General features: G+C 35.7%; 2 protein-coding genes across 3 annotated transcripts; one reads left to right on the forward strand and one right to left on the reverse strand.

Annotated features, from left to right (window-relative positions):
• The first annotated feature begins 745 nt into the window (after positions 1–745).
• LOC103713488 (hydroxyproline O-galactosyltransferase HPGT1) lies at positions 746–11,943 on the forward strand. Its single transcript, XM_008800440.6, has 12 exons — positions 746–1,194; positions 1,363–1,426; positions 1,790–1,839; positions 1,941–2,134; positions 3,317–3,380; positions 3,463–3,535; positions 4,834–4,957; positions 5,735–5,822; positions 5,932–5,982; positions 10,998–11,069; positions 11,187–11,302; positions 11,560–11,943. The coding sequence occupies exons 1-12, from the start codon at positions 1,082–1,084 to the stop codon at positions 11,583–11,585; spliced, it is 1,035 nt and encodes a 344-aa protein (XP_008798662.2). The 5' UTR covers positions 746–1,081; the 3' UTR covers positions 11,586–11,943.
• A 762-nt stretch (positions 11,944–12,705) lies between these two features.
• On the reverse strand, positions 12,706–20,724 carry LOC103713487 (Ubiquitin-associated/translation elongation factor EF1B protein). 2 transcript variants are annotated; one of them, XM_088708570.2, is made up of 5 exons: positions 20,417–20,724; positions 17,901–17,953; positions 15,829–15,993; positions 13,948–14,049; positions 12,706–13,059 (listed from the first exon to the last, which is right to left on the reverse strand). In XM_088708570.2, exons 1-5 carry the CDS (start codon positions 20,568–20,570, stop codon positions 12,925–12,927), a joined length of 609 nt encoding a protein of 202 aa, XP_088564696.1. In that variant the 5' UTR covers positions 20,571–20,724; the 3' UTR covers positions 12,706–12,924. The 2 variants fall into 2 exon arrangements, with proteins under 2 accessions (XP_088564696.1, XP_088564703.1); XM_088708577.2 differs by having other exon boundaries at positions 17,901–17,974; positions 20,417–20,705.
• Positions 20,725–21,682: the final 958 nt, after the last annotated feature.

Genomic DNA, 21,682 nt, shown 5'->3' on the forward strand with positions numbered 1-21,682 from the left:
TAGGAGATAAAATATGAAGCACTTTTATACCAAGCTGAACTTAACTCGTAATATCCCATTTTATGGAAAACATTTAAATTTTCTCTAAATACAGGATACATGCAGCTCAAATTCAAAACTCTCTACGCACAATGTCACATGAGGCATTGCCCTAAATATGAAATTGAGACTTGTCTCATTGCAATAACCCTCTGTTCAGCAACCATGAATTCAAATCATGGGCACTCTCCACCATCGAGATATAGAATAGATAATATATATTAGAGCAAATTATAAAAATGACCCTTTATGATAAGAGGTACATTTATATTCAATAGTTTGGAGAACCTACTCTTACCTCCGTAGAGTTCATTTTTATCTAACATTTTAAATTATAACTTAACATAATATTAATCAAACTATTAATTTTAAATAAAACCCGTATTATGTTAAATTATAACTTAACATAATATTAATCAAACTGTTAATTTAAAATAAAACCCGTATGCTATATCAAAAAAAATTGAGAAATGAGTAAAATAATTTTAAATGGCATGATAGTCATCTAAAGATATAAGCTTTTTTTTTCTTCAAGAATAATTTTGATTTTTTATATAAAATAAATAGTTTTACTAATACTATTAATTTAATCAGATAAGCATAGGTTTTACCACCAGCTAGATATAAATATAATAAACCCAAATTTCATCAGAGTTTTTATAATTTATTGTATATATTATATATGTGGGTTTTATTTTTCTCTTTCAAAATACACGGTGACAGGGGATCGAGACGGCCCTCGTTGGCCGATCACTGTCAGACGGGTCTTACGGGTCTTCTCATTTTTCTTATCCATCTTCAAATAAGTCCGTCTTTCTTGTCCAAATCAAAAATAAACCCCCATCCTCCCCTCCATGCTTTCATTCCTTGGGATCGCTGCCGAGATCGGTTGAGACGTCGTTCGTTTCCATCGACCAACCTTCTCTCTCCTCCTCCTCCGGCTCTCTCTCTAAGCCACCGCTCCCAATAGATCTAATGACAGAATTGGGGAGAATGGTGTGAGGATTATTGGGTCATCGAGGGAGGGAGGGAGGAAGACAAGATGCAGAGCCGAGGATCGGGCCACCGCCTGCGGGGGCTGTTTCTTCGCTCTCGGATCTCCTCGGTGATGCTCGCAATGTTCGCCACCATGGCCTCCTTCTACGTCGCCGGCCGGTGAGACGCCTCTCTCCCTCCATCGATCGCTTTTTCTTCTTCTTTTTCGGGTTCTTGAAGGAATTTTAGGGTTCTTCATCGCCAGAATTAGAGTTGCGCGCCTGCGTTTAAAGAATTACTTATTCGAATTTAAGTGCAATCTTTAATCTTTTTCTTTTTTGGTATTAGTCTATGGCAGGACGCAGAAAATAGGGTTTATCTCATTACAGAACTCGATCGGAGGACCGGCCAGGTAGTCCTTTTCGTTTTTCTTGAGTCGTGTTTTCGCATCTCTTCTTGTTTTCAATCCGGTTAGGGTTTTGTGGAGTATATTCGATTCTTGATGCTTTTCTTGACGCAAACTGCTATTAAATTTTGAATGTTACATGGATTCTTGTACGATGATACGATGTCCATGTGTGATTGAAGTAAAATTTTGAGCTTAGGTACAGCATCTAGTTCTTGATGCTTTTCTTTCATGTAGATCGTTTAAATTTTTACATCAAGTCTCCTAGAAAAGGCATGATCTCAGTGCATGAACTTCTGAGCTTGGGCAGTTGTCTTTATCCTGTGGGTAATAGCATCGAGGAGATCTGAGCTTTTATCTCTGTTTCAGGCGCAGTCCGCTATATCAGTTGATGATACACTGAAGGTAGTAGCTTGCAGGTAAGTTGCCTTCATATACCAATTTTTTGGGTAGAATGAGAGCAGATCCGAATGATTTGAATTTTTGAATAGGACTTGAACGTAGATATTTTAATTCTCAGGCACCAGCATAAGCGATTAGCAGCACTTGAGATGGAGCTGGCTGCAGCGAGGCATGAAGGTTTTGTTGGGAGTTACTCTTCTGAGACTAATGGGACTAATAATAGGAGAAGGCTGATGGCTGTTATAGGAGTCATCACGGAATTTGGGCGGAAGAACAATAGGGATGTGATTCGGAGGTCGTGGCTTCCAACTGGTACCGTGCTTGCCCTCTCTTCTTTTGAGATTCTCCATGAAAGAAATGGACCGCTTTCTGCTTCCTATATTTTAGAAGTAGTGCTGCTACTCCTACTAGTTGTAATGAATAATAATAAAAGGTTGTCTAGGATCCTATCGAGCGGATCTCCACTCAAATTTGGTCAAGTCATGATTGGAGGTTCAGCATCGATAATCCGAGCGATTGGTGTAATCTACTATCTCTGAACTACTTATACACTAAAAATGTGTAATTTGGAGACCCCTAGACTATGCATCAAGTTGTCAAAAAAGGAACAATTTAAATAGTACGAAATAATACATTCTTTTTGACCATTTGATGCATAGTCTAAGGGGTCTCAAATCGCATGATTTTTGGTGTGGAAGATCATATCCAATAACTTAGATATCGATGTTGGATGCCCATTCTCCAATTATAACCTGACCTTATCTGAGTGGAGATCCACTCAACCAGACCTAAATTTGGAAAAGCAATTGATTGCTTTTATGTTAAATTTAATTGAGTTATACTTCTGTATGTTTGTATGAAAATATATTATTGTTTCACTGCGAATACATTATACCAGTTATGGTGGACAAACCTTTGTGCAATGTGGGTACTGTTTGGTAATTGTTTTTATGAGTTAAATTATGAGAATGCGGGAGGTCTATGTCAGACCAAACTGTCTATTGGAACCCATACCATCCCCTCTGTAAGGGACAATTTATGTTTGTATCTCCTTTAATTTAATTTTTTCTCTCACATATACATTTCTAGTTGTTGCTGCATTTATATTGTGTTCTGTTGTCAATATAATCACTTCCATGTTCCAACTAACCGCCACCTCCAAACCTCGTCCTATCAAGAGAAAGTTTTATAAGCAGATCGAGTTGTTTTCTGCCAATTTGATGTCAGCCTCCCAATAATCTTGATTAATCCAGTTAACAGCTATGGGAAAGCACATAATCACTTTCATGCATATGATATCATTATTATTTGCTGTTCGGTTCATATGTAAAATATATTTTCATTTCAGAAGTATATAGTGAAATATATGAATTGATATGAGCCACACATTTCAAGAAACATTAAGAGCTTTATGAATGCTAAAATGATGCATGATTTTAAAAGTTATCTATTTTGCCAAATCAAATGCTTTGTCTGATCTTTGACTTTGCACAGGTCCTGCATTGAAAAAGTTGGAGGAAGAGAAAGGTGTCCTAGTACGATTTGTGATAGGAAGAAGGTCTTATTTTGTGTTAAAATAACATATCAAAAAGATTCCAGGGGAAACTTTTTCTGATTTTTTTTTTGTTGCTGACTTGCAGTGCAAATAGAGGAGACAGTTTTGACGGGGCAATTGATGATGAAAATATGCATACTAAGGATTTCATCATTCTTGTATGTTTGTTTGCTCTCTTGACACTTTCTTCACAATTTCCTTGATTGTTATTCACATCTCTCACATTCTTGTTTGTTTGCTTACTCCTTCAAGCTTCCTGCAATTTATCTTTCTAACTCATATATGTGCTGATAGTCCTATAAAAGAATTACAACAGTTTGTTCTGTGGAGAGATATACCTTATGTTGTATTTTTGAATTAAGGAACCAAATAGGAAATGGCTATTTAAACTACAAGATAACTTTTAATTTTTAAGCGTGTAACTTTTTACAATGATTGCTTTTTTATGGGAGAACAAAACCAAGAATGAGAACATATCCATTATGAATATTGAACTAAGCTGTTTTCTAATGTGACTTAGTTGTATATAATATTACAATCTGAGCTGAAAAGGAAGGCTCGAGCTCGCTCTATAATAGCCAAGGCTAGCTCAAGCACAATTAAAGTAGCTCCAAGCCAACTTTGAAATTAATTGTGCGAAATAGACTGTTTACCAACAACTTACTTGAGGGACTTCGCGGAGGTTTGCCAAGGATCATGATATTTGTATTGTTTAATAAAGTTGAAATTACAACATGCAACCATCAAATATGCTAATTAACCAGCCATGTGTAGCGTGTACTTGTGTCAAAGAAATCAGTGATTGTTAAGTGGTTGTGCTAACTGCTCTGAGACATGTGACGAGATGGAAAATACTTTTAATTGGTTGTAGGAGAATCTAGTAGCTTCAATAAATGGATGATGAAATGTGTTTTTTTGTTGTAACATTGATGATTTTATATAATAGTGTTTAGCACCTAGATAACACTAAAGAATAACATTATTATCGCAACAGAGGACAGCCCTATTTGTTTGGCAGGATCTTATAGTCTTCTGTTTTCTTGTAGTAGGAATTTTTTACAAGGTTTTGCTTGCTGGATCTCCTTATTGTTAACTTTTTTTTTTCTTTTTCTCACTTCGTATTCTGTGTATCATAACTTCATGATGATATTTTTAGGACCTTGAACTTGTTAAGAAATCAAAACATGCGTCACATTTTGTTTTTATCCATTATTATTAGACACACCTCGAATCTATGTCTTGGACACATCTTTAATATCATGTAGTAAACTATGGCTGAGCTTCAGTTTATGTTGTGGTTATTTGTTTGACAAGTTAGAGAAGCCTGTGAGCTAGTAAGCTGTTTGTTTTAAGTAGAGAATTTTTAGTGGAAAAATTCCACAAATTGACTTTGATATAACCTATGTCTCTTTCTTTGGACGGCTCAGACTGGCTTATATTATTTAATCTCCAATAGGATAATCATATTGAAGTACCAGAAGAACGTCCAAAAAAGACAAAGCGGTTTTTCGCTCATGCTGCAGACACCTGGGATGCTGAGTTCTATGCTAAGGTCAATGATGATGTTTATGTTAACATCGGTAAGAATTGTCCTTAACATGTTCTGGATGACTTACACTGGCATTTTTTTTTGGTCAATACACTGTAAGAACAATTCGGTTCATCTCACTAATGCCAACATATATCATGCCTATAACTACTAAAAATTAGATTGAACCTTAAACTGACTTGCTGTCACGATAGTTTTGTTATATTTTAGAAATCTGATGTCTGATGCATAAAAATTTGTGGATCCACATCAAAATCAAAATTTGCCCTGTGTTGTAATAAAATCATGAAAAATCAACAAGTTATGTGGATATAGATAAATTAGTCTTCCTTGGTTGAGTCTTAAGGTAATATAGAAAATTGTCTGTAAGTGCTATAAATTATCTACCAAATGTTCCCTGATGATAATAATATAGAGTGATGATGCTGACAAATGACAGTCTGACATGCTTAAAGTAGCTTTTTGGCATATTAATGTTATATACTGTCTTCATCCATTTATGGTACACTATAGAACGAGGTCAACAGTCACTTTAATTTTTTTTAAAAAAAATGAAGTTGGAAATTGCTGCCGACTTCACTTTAAAAATTTCAAAAAATATATATAAAGGTACCGAAGCCCCTGTTCCGGCATCTTAGAGAAGAGAGGGCTTCAAGTGAACCGGACAGTTTGCAACAGTATCACCAACCTTGCTATAGAATGAATAAGTGAACTGCAAGTGTGGGCATATACGCATCCTGAAATATTTTTGAAGGTATTTGATATTATAATAACTCTTCTTTCTTTCGAACTCTTTTTTTCTTTCTAGATGCTTTGGGAGCAATGCTTGCAACTCATTGGGACAAGCCCCGCGTTTATATGGGATGCATGAAATCTGGCGAAGTTTTCTCCCAGTCGTGAGTAGTTAGTTTTTTTGAGTCATTGATACTTTTTCTTCGAGATTAGTATTAAGGAAGTTGGTTTCTTTTTCATATTTATCAAATATTGATCTCTATATTTATCCAGGAACCACAAATGGTACGAACCAGACTGGTGGAAATTTGGCGATGGAAAATCGTGAGTGATATTTTACTGCCTTTTCATTTATGCTTAATTTAAGGATCATTAACATCTTGCGACAACTTACAAGTGTTGAGCATCCTTTAAAAGATCTTTTTTTGGTGTACTTATCTACGTAAATTTGGTAATTGCTCCTAGTTTGGTTTAATACTCTGAAATATAGAAACTTTGAGAAGAGGATTTCTATCATGTACCCTCCACAACCTTATAGCAGTATATGGTTTCCCTAATCTTTAACTTTCTGGGTCGCTTTAGCATCTGGTTTGGTCACATGCAAATTACAGAATATATAGCCTGAACTGTAACACCTAAAAAGATTAGAATGAAACTGCTGAAAAGCATTAGTTTTTTGACAGAAATGAATCACATCACATCATTTGTAATGCTTACCACAAGTAGCTCTTGTTAGGTTTGTCAAATTTATCAGCATGTTGCTTGTTGTGTTCGTTTTTGTAATTTTATTTTTTCATTCTACAATATATGACTATAAATGATGAAAATGTTGTAATATCTTTGATCTATGCCAAGGTTTTAAATTATGGTATTATAAGCAATATAAAAGGTTTCGATGCCCTCCCATTACATTATATTTAATATGGGAGAAAAAGATAATGGCCGTTGTTTTGGCTTATACTTGTCTTTAAATAAAATAGTTTTTTTTTTAAGTTGAATTTGTTTGCATCCAAGTTCCCTCCAAAGGTAATTGTTTGGTCCATAAAATAATATTTTTATCCAATGAAAAGTGAATAGAAATATAAATTTTTAATTTCCCTTCTTTGCCCATTACTTTCTGCATAACACCATTACAATAGCCATCATAACGGTGATTATTTTTTTATTTTAATATAATTTGAAATGCTTCTTCTTGAGGCAAATAATGGTTGTTATAATTTTTTTAAATAACAGTTTTAGATGGGGTCAGTTATAAATGTGTAACACGTTATGAACCTTGATATATGCTATCTTACAAGCATGGATGCATGGTTACAAAAACTGGACCAGAAACCAACCCTGCCAAGGGTCTGGGTCACTGATCCAATCACTGGGTCAATTGGTCAGACCGGGTTAATATTTAAAATATATTAAAATATTTTGAAAATGTAACATATTAGACGTATTCTAAGAATAATATGCATAACTGTTGATAAGTTTTATACTTAAAATATCACTCATTTACATATATCTACATTCTACACTTGAATCATAAACAGACAAAAGTTATAAATCATTTAATTTTAAAATATAAAAACATATAACATAGAAAATATGTACATTGATATTAAAGTGTTAAAAGTAAAAGATAGATCTTATTTCTTTTCAAAAAAATGATTATCGAAAAGAATTAGTGTTGCACATTATCAGAAGTGTTAAAGTGCAACTTTTTCTAATGATTTTAGTAAATGCAATGAATAATTATTGTACCAAACTGATTTGGTTGCGTGGTGGCAGAGGGGGTATGTTGGTACCTAGGAGAACAGCAGTTCGAATCAAGTCAGCATGTAATTTTAAATTTTTTTTTGAAGCTGGTTGACCTTGTTTAACCACACAGGTCACGTGTTTTCGTGAAAACCAGCTGGTTCAAGTCAATTCTTACAAGGCTGATTGTATTTTCGGTCCTTTTCCAAAACCAGACCAGACAGATGATCAGCTCACCTGTTTTCTTATTGGACCAGCCGGTCTGGTCCAGGTTTTTATAACTCTGTATGGGGAAATTCTATAAACTAACTCTTGCCTAGGCATTTGAATGACAGCATGTCAGGTAATCAAAGAACGGTAATTTTTTTGTTTAAAGCACTTGGATCACTGATTCGCATGAAAACCCACTGGTTCAACCTGATACTTATTGGGTCAACCACATTGCCAGTCCATTTTGCAAAACTGGACCGGACAGGTGACCAGTTCACTGGTTATCCTGTTGGACTGGCCGGTTTGATCTGGTTTTTACAACTATGGAAGTTCCATGAACTAACTTTTACCTAAGCATTTAGGATGACAGCATGTCAGGTAATCAAAGAACAGTAATTATTTGTGGTTTGCTTAGTGTTTATCTTGTGAGAGGTGACAAAATGATTAAACAATAAAGAAGCATGGAAGGAGTGATCAGATTGATCCCAGTGAAAGCTTGGAACATGAAAATAATAATTGGCAAAGTTCACTCAAGAGTTACTTGAACTTTGGTACTATTTGATTTTTGGTTGAATACTATGAAGAGAAGAGATCCAATGACTTGATTTTCGAACAGTTTTAACTTTTAAGGGTGTCAGTATATCAGGCTACCTTCTAGCACAAACTAGGCCCAACCTTGATTGGCAGGTTTTTTTGTTTTGCTGGTCATTTTTAAGCTTTTTTCGAACATCTGGCCATTAAGGGCGAGGAGTGGGCTTGATATGCTTGAGTTTTAGTTGGGCCTTCTTCAATCTTCTTTTATGGGGTTGATTTTTTTAATTTTTGCTCTCTAAAGATTTGCTCTGGAAACCACTGGCCTGTTGTCTGCAGTTATTATATATGCTACAAGATGTCAGATATGTATATTTGGTTCACCTAAGTCATACTTATTGGATCTACGAGTAAACCGGATCTTATCAATTCATAGGACTTGAAGCAAACCCGAAGGAAACTCTATACCCACTGTATATCATATTACTTAGCAAATTAAAGAAATCGATTATTCATGCTTTTAAGATGAAAACTAGATGGTGAAAACTCTTAACATGGGTTGGTGATTGAGATGAGTTAATTCTAAATATGTCCTGAACTCGTTTTGAAGGTACAAATTAATTGGAACGCCATTTTAGTTGATTTGGCAACAGGACGTTTTCAAATCAGTTTGGTTCAATCCAGGTAGTAGCATCCCAACTGTATTTTCCTCAAGGGGGGAAAGGAAACCATTTTAGTTGACTTCTAATGTTATCACAGGTAAAATCTTAGATGCTAGGTGCGAGTTTGATATTCCAGAAGTTTCCTAGCAGATGCGTGTACCTTAGGTAGAAGATTCCTACTACAAGGGTAAAACAGAAAGAAGTTTATTGTGACTACTTGTTTTGGGAATGATTCTTATTAGAGATATCTGAAACAAAACCAGGGAGTCTTTTTAACTTTACCATCAAATGTTGTCTTAAGTTTCTGGTGTCAACATCAGGAGAACTCTCTACTTACAATAGGTCCAACCAAGGACTGTCGAACAGGCCGAGTTGGGACATACAGAAACGAACTAGTCAGTTACTAGTATGGTTCAGCCTTTCGAAATGGATCATAGCCTCGCTCGCTTCGTTCGACGCCTCGCTCGCTTCGTTCGATGCCTTTGAAGCCCTAATCCTATTTGAAGCCATCTGCCATTGGCGACGGACGACGACGACGGCAGGTGAGTCTCCCCCTCTCTCTTTTTCTCCCTCTCTCTCGATCAATTGATCGATCAATGTCTCTCTTTCTCTCCCTCTCTCGATTTCTCTCTGTCCCTCTCCCTCCTCTCCTTGTCCCTCTCTTATTGTCTTCTACTTCAATTTCACAGGGTTAGGGTTTCCTCTCCCCCTCCCTCCCTCTCTCCCCCCCTCCCGCTCCTTCCCTCTCTTTTCCTCTCTCCTTCTCTATCTCACCCTCCCTTTCTGTTTCGGTATGTCCAAGAATGGCATGAGACAGACCCATACCATGTTGAACCAATTGCCGACCAGTACACCCTCCAATACTGATTTGGCGAACCTGGGGTCCAACACTTAGCAAGACATAAAATCTAGTTTTTTGAGCGATATTCTTAATGGTGATTCTTGTTGGAGTGAGCCTTGCCGGTAGGGATATTAGCAATATTTTTTTTTGTAATTTTGATTAAAAGAGAGATAGGAACTACCCAAAAGGATATAAGCAACATATCAAAAAAAATGCACTTTTTTGCATTGTAGAGGATCAGATAGAAGATAATTTTTGTATTACAAAGTGGCCAAGTTTGTTAATCAGAAACATATAAAAAATGCTCCTGTTTTATTTTTAAAAGATTAGATAAAAGATAACCACCAGTGCATAGTACGGGTTTGAGTCTTGAGGCTGTCACTTTGCCACAAGTGCAATGGTACAGGTTTGAGGCCTGGGGCAGTGACTTTGTGCAAAAAATATCAAAAGTTAGGTCTGTCTCCAATTTGCCCCGATCAAGATTTTGGATTTCTAGAATCATAACTGCGCTAATGTACCTTCTTAGATAAATGATAATTTACCATACTATAAAGTGGCTTCATTTGGTCACAGCAATGCTCCCAACTCTGTGACTTGTACAGTGGACTTGTAGCCCGGAGACCATTAATAAATAAGATTGAACAGAAGTGGATTTAGTACCAAGTTTATCTGATAGCAAAGTTTCAAAGAAAGAAACAGGGTGCATTAGAAGCCAAGAATGGAGGGTGAAGGCACATTTCAGGATGTTGAAGCCAATTATCAGTGCTTCACTGGTATATGGGATTTTTTTTTTTGGAAGTGAAATAAAAAGAGAATAGTTGTTTAGGGATTTTTTTATTTGATCAGAGATCCTTGTTTATCTCATAACTTTTTCTGTTTATGAGATTATTTAGGGATTTGGATAGCACTATTTTCCCTGTTTTATTAGTGATCTAAATTAAGGCTAGCTGCTTACTTTCTTGGATCATTTTTTTTTTCTCTTTTTTAGGTAAAATTGAAGATATTTATTCATTTATCATTTCTCTCATTTGATATCAAATCTTCTCTTTTCCTTGTTGTCTTCCTTTTTTAATAATAATATCTTTTGATGTTTCTCCATGATTTCTTTTGGGAACCTTATTTTCATATGACATTCCACCTTATTAATAAATGCTTCCTGCCTATTGAAATAAATTTTGGTCCTTCAGTCACCAAATCTCATTTGTGCTAAGCTTACATATTCTAGTGTAGATTTGCATAAATGAGCCATGGTGTTGTACTCGATAACATAGTTTTGTGCATGTAATTTATGGATTATGGATTCTAATAGTGCCTTAGCTCATGTCCTGTTGTTTTTCCCCTTCATTTAACAGATATTTTCGTCATGCTTCTGGTGAAATTTTTGTCATATCCAGAGCTCTAGCACAGTTTATTTCCATAAATAGGTGGGTAGACTGTCACTTTCTAAAATTATGTTTGAGTTGCATGAATAATAATGAGATCCTATTCTCTCGATGAATCACTTGTGTACTACTATATGACCATTTTTTTTGAACCAATAGAGCTATTCTTCGTACGTATGCCCATGATGATGTTAGTGTTGGATCATGGATGATTGGGCTTGATGTCAAGCATATTAATGAGGGGAAATTTTGCTGCTCATCATCATGGTCCTCAGGTTTTTCTCTTGCCCTATGATCACTTTAATGATTTCTCAATGCTATTCCTCTGCACTAAATTTACTTATAGATAATTATGCTAGTCTTAGGTTGGTGTTATTTACCGTGCCTTGGCTGGTAAAAAGATCTGATGTTCATACTGTGCACATACATGTTTCATGACTTCCATCTTCGGCCATGCTCGAACTTTTCACATTCTGCACAGTAGCTAAGCATTTTCCCCCGTTGATGGAGTTGGTGACCCTGTACTTTGCAGGAGCCATATGTACAGCTGTGCGATGATGTGTTTTAGGAGAGAGGTTTACAATTCAAGTGGAGTGTCCCTGGCTCTGCACCGGCCCATCTGCATCACTAGTTGAAAGCAATGGGCAGCAAGTCTGACAGGAATCCACGTCGTCTTGGATTGGGTCTACTAGAAAGATGGCATGAGACCCCCAAATCTCAAGAGGACCTTATTCCTTCAGGATTCAGTTCAGAATACTACAATGGAGCTTTGTCCCAGAATTGAGAGAGGAAATTTTGCCTCTAATTGTTAGCACATTCTTTTGTCGAGGATGATGAAATTTTATGCCGCGCGATTGATTGATGGGACTACAGGAAATCAATTTTTACACGAGTTGCAGTTTTTGAGTTTTAAAAATATTTCGTGCATATGGCTGTTAGCACTGCTTCAGCTCATCATTTCTTCCCTATTGTTGGCAGTACTCGGAGCAATAGGCGTAGCAAAATATAAATGCTTAAGAAATTGGTGATTTCGGCAACCGATGTTAGGGGGTGGGTAGAAGTACTGGTGAGATCTTGTTGTATATGCAGATTGAACCGGATATTCCTGGTAACAAGGTTAAATCTGTTGCAATCCATGGATAACTGCATCTTGGGCGGTGCTGGAAATTCCTAAGCCTCCTTTCCCGAGTTTAAGATGAATATCGTGCCTACAGAATATAATATAATACGAAAAAAATTGAAATTAAATATCATCTGCCACAGCTTTAGTGCAACGATGGATCCATGATGCGAATGTCTGCCCATTTATGCACACGAGAACGTGCACAGCCGTTGATGCGCAATTTCGTCCTCAAATCTCAATTGTGTTTGCACCGCCCCCTTCCAACCACCTAGATGAAGCGGCAGAATACTCAAGATACCGGAACCCAGGAATATACATTGTTTATGAACATTTTCAGATGAGATTAGATGAACCCAAGAATGAGCAGCGCATCAAGATTTGAACCATTTGCAGATTCATGCATAACACGGTAAGTTGCAGTGCCTCGCAGGTATCGCGACAGAAGGAACTACAGCAGTTACAAATCATAACTGACAAGACATGGCTAAAGGGCCTCCTTATAAACCGAAAATGCATGAAGTTGCCCGTCAACACCACATTTCACATTGCTGGATATTGGATAAATGATCCAATCAATAGGATCTCGTACGGTAAAATATAGCTTCGATACCTTGAGTTCAACTCTTAAATCCCAAATGTAGAAGAATGAGAAACTCCTATGTTTCAAGCACACAACTTGCCTATAAACACTCCCCTTCTATAACAGAGGGCGAACCCTGACATGTAACACGAAACAGTACAACAGTTTTAAACACAAATGATCTATGTACGCAGTCATGATGAACTGTTGAGGAAGTAAGCCAAAGCCTTGTCAGTGTCATTATCATACATCGCCAGTGCTTCAGCCACATTCTTCGAAGAGAAACCCATTTCTCGGAGAAGATTATAGCCTTTCACAAACTCCCTAACCTGGAAGGATCAAAAAAATCCCTGAGTCGGTGAAAATTCATACCTCCAAATCATAAAAATTTAACAGCAAACTTAATTGCGCATTTTCATTAGCTTATCACCTTGACTCATCCAATCAGCAGATAATTCCACCGTAATATAGTCTAACAGGCAAAAGTCAGATTGTTACCAGACTAAGCTTGTAACACGAATGGCAATCTAATAAACTGGGCTAGTCACAAGATTAACTGATGATAAATCAACTTGGGTTGCTGCCTTAGACTTGACCAGAGTGCCATGTTCCATCTATAGGTTGGTTTCACTGATCAAAGAACAATCCAATAAAGCTTGCAGATTCCTTGTGAGCCCTGCCAATTTAATCCTTAGTCCAGAATCAGGATTAGATGCAGGAGCAGGCAAAGGGGCAGGTGCATGGAAGCCAATATTCTAAAAATATTTGATGGAAGTGCTCAGAGAGCAGATGCTAGTTTGAGTTCCTTTCAGAGCAAGGTCGTCAACCTAGATAGAAGTTTCCTGCTACCAAGTCTCTAATATGATGTGCCTCTGGTTCCACATTCCTTCTAAGGCAATTTCAGGCAACCGAACTACACCAAGAGGATTGGTTGGTAGGAGGGACAACCTATCTTAACAAGCAGCAAACAAATTGGAAACATAGTTATGAAAATTTAATTCACTTCAAATATTTATAATTGCTTGCGCAGATGATCTAGCAGCAGTTAAGACTTGACAGTAAAAACAAAAAAAAAAATGTATTTATGGTGACACATTTGCTCAGTGACGAGTGGAGCTGGGCTGACTGGACCTAATAGACAATTAATTATAATTGCTAAATAGTTCATTAAATATAATCTCTTTTCTGACAAAGGAATTTGGAGATTTAATTGTTACCTTTGTTGGATTATCTCCATAATTTAGAACTGCAAGTGATACAGCTTCTCGTCCAAGCCCTGAGGCAACATATTTGTCCACTACTGGATCCCCTGTTGAACCCTTCAAGGAAAAGCAAATGTCAGGTTCATAACTCCTTGGAACACATACATATCATTCTATTGCATGCAGTTGAATGTCAGTCGACAGGCATCTAAGTCATATACATTATCATTTAGTCATGCTAATCTGATTTTGACTTGAATGGGCAGCCAGGTCACAACAAATTATCTGGTATTCTCATATTGTTCAGATGATGCATATTGTAAAGAGATTGCAGTGCATTAAAAAAAATGTATATACAACAGTGGACATAACATATAATATCCAGTACATATGAGCAGCAAGGGAATTGGAGCTCCATGATCCTGAATAAACTGATTATTCAATTTATACTGCAGCTTTTGCACAATGTCTTAGTTATCTGTCATCATCCATTAAGACTATTACAAAGATTTAAGCATATATCATGCACCATTGATCTAATCCCCGAATAAAGACCACGTCATGACAACGTTGAGGATGCTGATGTGGGTAATCAGGCTCTTTTAAGATAATCTCAGAAATGAGGTTTAGTGGTTGCTGGGAATGCGACCAACCCAACAAGGCAAATGATGACAATCATCAGGGTTAGGGTTAGAGGTAATCAACATGGTGGTTCTGCATACTGCAAGGTTATCAGTCTGGGCAACTAGCATTAGAATAGGGCGATCAAAGATGTCCCTAGAACAGCAAACATATACCAGATTATGGACTCTATATCACTTTTCGCCTAACCATCCACATTGGACAAATAAGTACACCAAATATCATTAGGCAGCTCATCAATTTTGAGATATTGACTAGATAATGGAGAAAAGTACTTTTAAATTGCCGTTTTCGTTCACATACATGTAATCCGTACTATAACTAAATTCTAATATTGCTGTTCTAATTCACATACATTACAATCTATACCATTTAGTAAGTTCTAGTCCCGCCCACTATCTATATTTTCAGCATAAAAGGCATATAACACGATAATCTTCCAACTATTTATATTTTTTCAATGATGCAATTTCATGACTACATAAGGTCATAACATCTTGTTCCGCCATTGTAAATTTTCAGAGCACATGATTTGCATCGGCTTCTTGCTGCATTGCACTTCGTCCAATAAAACAAAAAATATTAACATGGTACTCCTATCTATTATAATTATGTTTTCAATTATATTACGGCATTTAAAACTTTCTGAATTTTCTAAAACATTTCGACCACGGTTTCAGTCTGAAACTGTTTAGCCCTTCATCATATTGAGATGTCAACCGGAATTTTTTATTTTTTGCAGAGATTGAAATTGTAAAACCATGCCCAACGCAAAATAAATTAAGCAAGGTGTGTTGCTTAAAATTACAATAAAGTTTCCACCATTTAACTATTCTAAGAAAACCAAACTTCCAAAAAACAGATGTCTAGAACAATGTGACTTGTGAAAATGATGAGCAGGATATGGAGATAATCTTTGACGCATAGACACCTTCTTATTCAGAATTTCAGAAAAAGCATTTAGAGAATGTCTGAATCTGCTTAAACCAACTAAAGTTGCGTGATTATAAATAACGATAGGCCACAATCCTTTGATGGGATTGGTGTACTGGTTTTTTTTAATGATCACTCGAATTCCAGAAGTTATTGTTCTGTTTAATTTGTTCTGTCCAGAAAGTTAGAATGCCAAAGAAAAAGGCATAAATTACCCTATGCCTATTAACATCACCTAACTTCTAGGCTGTCAGAAAAATAAACACATACTGTATCTGCGCACTAATATTCAAATTAACAGTAGCGAGAAAAATAATATACCACAGATGGAGTTGAAGCTGCAGTTTTTGATGACTGACTTTCCACTGCAAATTTGCTCCAGTTCTGGCTATCTCTCTCTGCCTCAGCAAGTATTTTCTTTTCAAAGTCAAAGTCGAACTGAAATGTGCTCCTAGGAACCTCTGCCACTTGAGGTACTAGCTGAGGCTGAAAATAAAAAAAATACAAAAAAGAAAAACAATATAATGGTAACAGCATTCTCATATTAATTAGAGATGAAACTGGTCGGTATCATAATTAGAGATGTTGCCAGATGCGAACTTGAAAACAATCAACAAAAACAACATACAATTATTCCCTTGGATGTACAAATACAATCTAAATAACTTAGTCCATTTTGCGAATCAATAGAAGCCCCATAAGAAGGACAAATACATTAATATACACAGCAAATAATTGAGAAGCATTTCAAACAGTTCTAATATCAGGTACTTACAGAATAAATAAGGAATAAATGCAATGTACCAGCATATAACTCTGGGATCAAGGCCAATAGTTATAGATACCAACATGAAACTCACAAGGTAATGACACAGATGCAAGAAGACAAGTTAAACAATAAACAAATGAATTAACACAGTCTTAAGATCAAAATGTCATTGTCATTCCCTAAAGCAGCAAAATAAACCATCAGATGAACCAACATCTTTCTCAAAAGTGCACCACCAACCTTGTGGTAGGCCAGTCTTTCATTGAACATTAACAGCGACATAACCATAAGAAACTGAACTTCAACATGTTCTGTGAGCTAGTCAACACACTGATTGTTTATCCTGAGAAAGTCTACCAAACAGAACCGAAGAATCAGTGAACCTACGTCTTAAAAATGACAAGATGATGAATCACCTTGACATGTTGTCAGCATAAGCATTGTCATCCAAGACCATAGCCATCAAAAAAGGGTCAGTCATTGATCACAACTAAAAGTTCATAATGCTCATGGAAGAGTAAACCAACTTTTAACTGACTGTCAACTTAACGTCAAGCCTCTAAAAAACCAGCATCAAGTCTATAACCAAGGCAATTTTAGTCCAGACAGGGACCTGCCATGAAACCTAAAAGGCATATTTATGGATAGGGAGGTCAACCTAGTGTTTTCAAAGGTTAAGGTGGAAATGAGGACAGAGGCAGTTCAACCTAAAAAAGTGGCTTATAAAGAGACAAGGTGCAGCATCAACATTGAACAAAGTGATAGTGATTTTCAGAATAAATATTCATGCTTAACAAAGACAAATGGGTCCTTTGTCAACAAAAAGGCACGTGCTTGTGTTGATGGCTCAAGCAAAAAAATGAAAGACAATGGAAATAGGATAGGTTGCAAAGAAGGAATAGAATAAGTTCTCAAGGCTGAAACTCATAAGATGGTGAAGATGGATTCATAAGATTATATCAAAAAGATGATTATTTTACTCCATCATGAGCTTCTTCTCTACTTGCATGTCAAACACGGTGTATAATTTTTCACGGACGGCTCAAAAAAATGTATCTTGAATTATCATAAGAAATTAGACCAACTTTTATGGATGAACTGAAGAAGCTTTCATTGGCTTTGTTACTTGTGATCTTTTGATCCATTTCTTTACTATAAGGCTTCAACTGGCTATTGATTAATTCAACTATTATGGCATGCCAAGAAAATTTTCATTATAATTATACCTTTAATCAATAATATTTTCTCATTAATATGGCAGCTCTCAACATCAAAGTATGATCCACCAAAGTATGTCAGCTCTCAACATCAAAGTATGATCCACCAAAGTATGTCAGCTCTCAACATGATGCCAACCTTACATAAATCATTTCCAGTATAGATAACTTTTGGCAGGAGAGGGATCTACAATTAACTCAAGTAGCTAATTTTGAGTAGATAAATTTACCTTGTCTTAACTTAAGCTCATGCTAGTTGGAGAAACCCTTAAGGTTCTCATAGTCACGGAATGAACCAAAGAGGGAAGAGTAAAAGTTCAGACATAGGAAGTAAACAAGTACTACGAACAGAATTCAATATCAAAATAAATCCGCATCAAAATAATTAACAGCAAATTGAATCTTACAGGAGGTGTTATCTGATATTCTGGTTTTATTGTAACTCGAATGCCCAATCCTGCTGCAAAACAAGATAGAATACCTGAGCTATAAGAAATGTTCCATTCATGAGGAGCCAAAGGCTAAAAGTAAAATAACAAACAGCATTTTCTTATGGAGTTAAAAGTGAATTGAAAACTATAACATATAATAAGTCTCAGAAACAAGCTTAGTTAGTAAATGTTGCATCCAATCATGAGTAACATAAAAACTAACCTGATCGTATATAACCTTCCCTGCTCAGATATAGCATTATGACGAAACTAAAATAAACATCAAATCATTTCTAGTTTGTGCATCTTCAACTTTACAATGTGCTTTTCAGACAGATAACAAGGAAGCCTTAGTGAAATTGAGATGATAGTATGAAAGGAATTTGAAAACATTGGCCATAATGAACAAAAGTTTTATTGGCCATGATTTTTATACTCCAGATCTAAAAAGCTTAATCTTTTAGAAAGTATGCTATATTTTGACCATGATATTTCCCTTGATATGGTCATTGTAATGAAAATCAGAGAAACACAATGTGCTCATGATGTAAAAAAAATTGTAATAGCAACTGCTGCCATAAATAGGTGTATCTTATTTAATGATGCACAATGTCGGCATGCTATAACAAAAATTGGATTGGTAATTTGGTATCCATTGACAAATATGGATAACTGTATGGTATTTGAACATGTTAATTAAAATATAATTCACAAGAATCAAGCCAGGGAAGGAGGGGAAAAGGGGGGAGAGAGAAGAGAGAGAGGGGGGAGAAAGAGATTATAGTATGCAAAGATGAGAAGATATACCAGATTAAAATTATTATCTGAATTTAAGTACATAAGCTTAAATTATTATAAGCAACAAATATTTGTTTGAAAGTATCCAATATTGTCATGCAGTCAGAGTCCAGTAGTAATCACAGTATCATATCCCTGGAATAAAGTAAAATTAGATAAGGCTGGTAAACTGCATAATAACAGTAAAGAAAATAGGAACTCTTGGTCATTCAATCCAACCAACATATGCCCAGGTCATTCAAATGAAGAAAAAATTGTCAACACTCACCTTAATGTAATTAGAAGATTAGAAGTCACATTTTGCTTTACTTAATAAAAGTAGTATTTGACATTGTATGCAGGCAAAATGATGCAAAGGACCAAGCCCGAGGATAGGTTGGAACCAGGCATAAAATGTGCAAAATTCTTTTGATTCTATACCCAATTAATCAGCATCACTATGTAGTTCAGTTATCAAGTAACACAAATAGACTTATATTTATTGAATCCTGTCACCTGTGGATTATAAAATGATAAAAAAAGATAGAAATTGCTCGAGAATAGCATGATAATACCAATATTACGAAAGCTTAGGGTCATACAGAGAATTTTCTTTCAAGAAAGTATGCATGAGCCATAAATTGATATGAACTACTTACATAAAGTTCAAATTGACTTGTCCTAATTCTAAAATTTAGCTAGACATCGTGCTCAAAATAAAAGACTAAAAAAGAGAAGCCCAATATTCTATCAATCCCATATAAGATTCTTTTGGGCTTGATGTGTGAAAATAAATCTCATTGGTAAGTTTAACACTAAAGAAAAGAAAATTGCCTCCCCAAACAATCCCAGAACATATCTAGAAACTATAGTTTTAATCTTCATTGTCTAAGATCTTATTTGTAGTGTAAAATGTTAGGTAATTCTGGGAAATAAACTTAGGAAGGTGGGGAATACGGAGCCATTAAGAATCCTAACTCAAACAGGGATTATTTTCAAAACCAAAATCACTTTGTATAGATATTGAGAAAGAAAATACTTAGAAAAGGAGATTACATCAGAAAGATTTAATCTAATTCAATCACCTTTTGTAAGAACTGTCTTTCTGACGTGCTACTAAGTTCTGATCCTAAAGATTGAATTACAAATCATGAAAATGTTGATATCAAGAACTTGAGGGACATTGGATGACAACAATGTTTCGAGGAACTCGGGTATCAATCTCAATGGCACAAAATATCATCTCTGCTAATGCAATAACAAAGAGAACAGTAAGCCTGGTAAGTTTACACTACGAGTATATTGTAAACAAGGAACCATTTCAGGATTGTGCACGAAGTTAACATGATTGATGGTACCGACATCATAAAAAAAAAAAAGAAGCAAAAAACAACAATAATTAATATTGCCAGACTGATCGCACTTAATACTTGTCAATTAAACCAATAATTCTTGAACTGGTCGAATTTATCTTAAGCGACAAGAAACCGATTATAAGAGATGATTATGACCTATTTTTGTCATCAACTATACTTTCTTTTCGGTGCCGTGTTCCAATAAGGGTTCAAGAAAAAGAAAAAAAAAATGAATTCCTCGTCATAACCACAACGAAACCATAACCAACAAAGCCCTAGCGACTTGGAGATACGATCATCGCTCATCGAGATTAATGAAAATAGGGTTTTCGAGGGAAAGGAGAGAGGAGAAGGTCTTACAGGACGGAGGAGCAGAGGAGGATGGATGAAGATAAGGGGCTCGGGAGACCGGCGGGTGGCCGGGCTGAGCGACTCTGGGGTACAAGGAGGCGGCGCCACCGCCGACGCCGGGACGGTACGTCGGGCCCGTCCGGTTCCGATAATCGTAGTCCATTGGAAATAGGATAAAAGAGGGGAGGTGGAGGAGGAGGAGGAGGATTTCGGAGAGATTTGGAGGTGGTCGGAGTTCGGCAAGAATTCCTTCTGACGGGAAGGGTAGCCTCTTTTTCCCGGACTCGAAAACTTCGCAACAATTGCCCAGATTGGGTAGAAGCGACTTCGGCAAGCTACATGCCGACTTTGTTTTATTCAAGCGGACCAACCGTGTTGACGTTGGGAATTAGGAAGGGCGGTATGTGTGTGATGTAGGATAGACGCTGTGGACGGCTACGATCGGATGATCGAGAAGGATTTTTTTTTTTTTTTGGTATGAATCTAAAATTGGTATTTGCATGGATATTCTAAAAATATTTATTTTATTATTTTATTTTTTTTATTTTTATTTTTATCATCTAATGCCATTAAAAAATAACAAATTAACGGTTTCAATTTAAACTAACTAAAGGCTCCGTTTGGAGAACCTGTTGGCAGTAGAGCTTTTGAAAGTAGAGATTTCTGAAGTGGAATTTTTATAAAAAGTTGTTTGCTGTTTGGTAACTAAATTTTTAAAGTGATGCCGCTTTCACATGTGTTTGGTAAACAAACTGAGAAAGTACTTTTGGTATGACAAAATGACCATAAAGAATATTGCATAGTATTATACAACAAAGCATAATAAAATATAATATGTATTAATAAATAAATATATGATATAGTATAATATTACTGTAATATAATATAATATTATTATAATATAGTAATATAATATCTCATACTATAGCATAATAATTTAATATAATATTAAATTATTTAACATAGTATATCAATGTATTATGATATAATGTAATATAATATTATATTTATAGTATAATATAATAATAAAGATATAAAATATTATAATTATTAGCATAAATTAACTTTTCATAATAACAAATTTCCTAGCTAAGTTATAAAATTGATTAAACAATTATTAAAGGACATTTTGTGTAATCGTTATATTTTATTATGGATATTTTGGTTAAAAAAACAGCTTTCCGGCGGGGCCTAAAAATTCTTTTTTGAAAAGTTCCAAAATGGAGCTTCTCCCAAAAAATTATTTTAGTTTTCTGAAAAAGCTAAAATAGCTTC

Source organism: Phoenix dactylifera, chromosome 1 (genome assembly GCF_051530095.1).
Source record: "Phoenix dactylifera cultivar Ajwa chromosome 1, Ajwa_hap1_PhDact_Kaust_v1.1, whole genome shotgun sequence".
Classification (NCBI taxonomy): domain Eukaryota; kingdom Viridiplantae; phylum Streptophyta; class Magnoliopsida; order Arecales; family Arecaceae; genus Phoenix; species Phoenix dactylifera.

What these genes read in the sequence shown, in the direction of transcription:
- LOC103713488 (XM_008800440.6), top strand. Translation starts at nt 1,082, where the DNA reads ATGCAGAGCCGAGGATCGGGCCACCGCCTGCGGGGGCTGTTTCTTCGC. An exon ending in TCCTTCTACGTCGCCGGCCG is followed by an intron (nt 1,195 to 1,362) that starts GTGAGACGCCTC and finishes TTTTGGTATTAG; the next exon opens with TCTATGGCAGGACGCAGAAA. An exon ending in TCGATCGGAGGACCGGCCAG is followed by an intron (nt 1,427 to 1,789) that starts GTAGTCCTTTTC and finishes TCTCTGTTTCAG; the next exon opens with GCGCAGTCCGCTATATCAGT.
- LOC103713487 (XM_088708577.2), bottom strand. Translation starts at nt 20,570, where the DNA reads ATGGACTACGATTATCGGAACCGGACGGGCCCGACGTACCGTCCCGGC. An exon ending in AATATCAGATAACACCTCCT is followed by an intron (nt 15,994 to 17,900) that starts GTAAGATTCAAT and finishes TTTTATTTTCAG; the next exon opens with CCTCAGCTAGTACCTCAAGT. An exon ending in ATGGAGATAATCCAACAAAG is followed by an intron (nt 13,060 to 13,947) that starts GTAACAATTAAA and finishes TGATCCTTCCAG; the next exon opens with GTTAGGGAGTTTGTGAAAGG.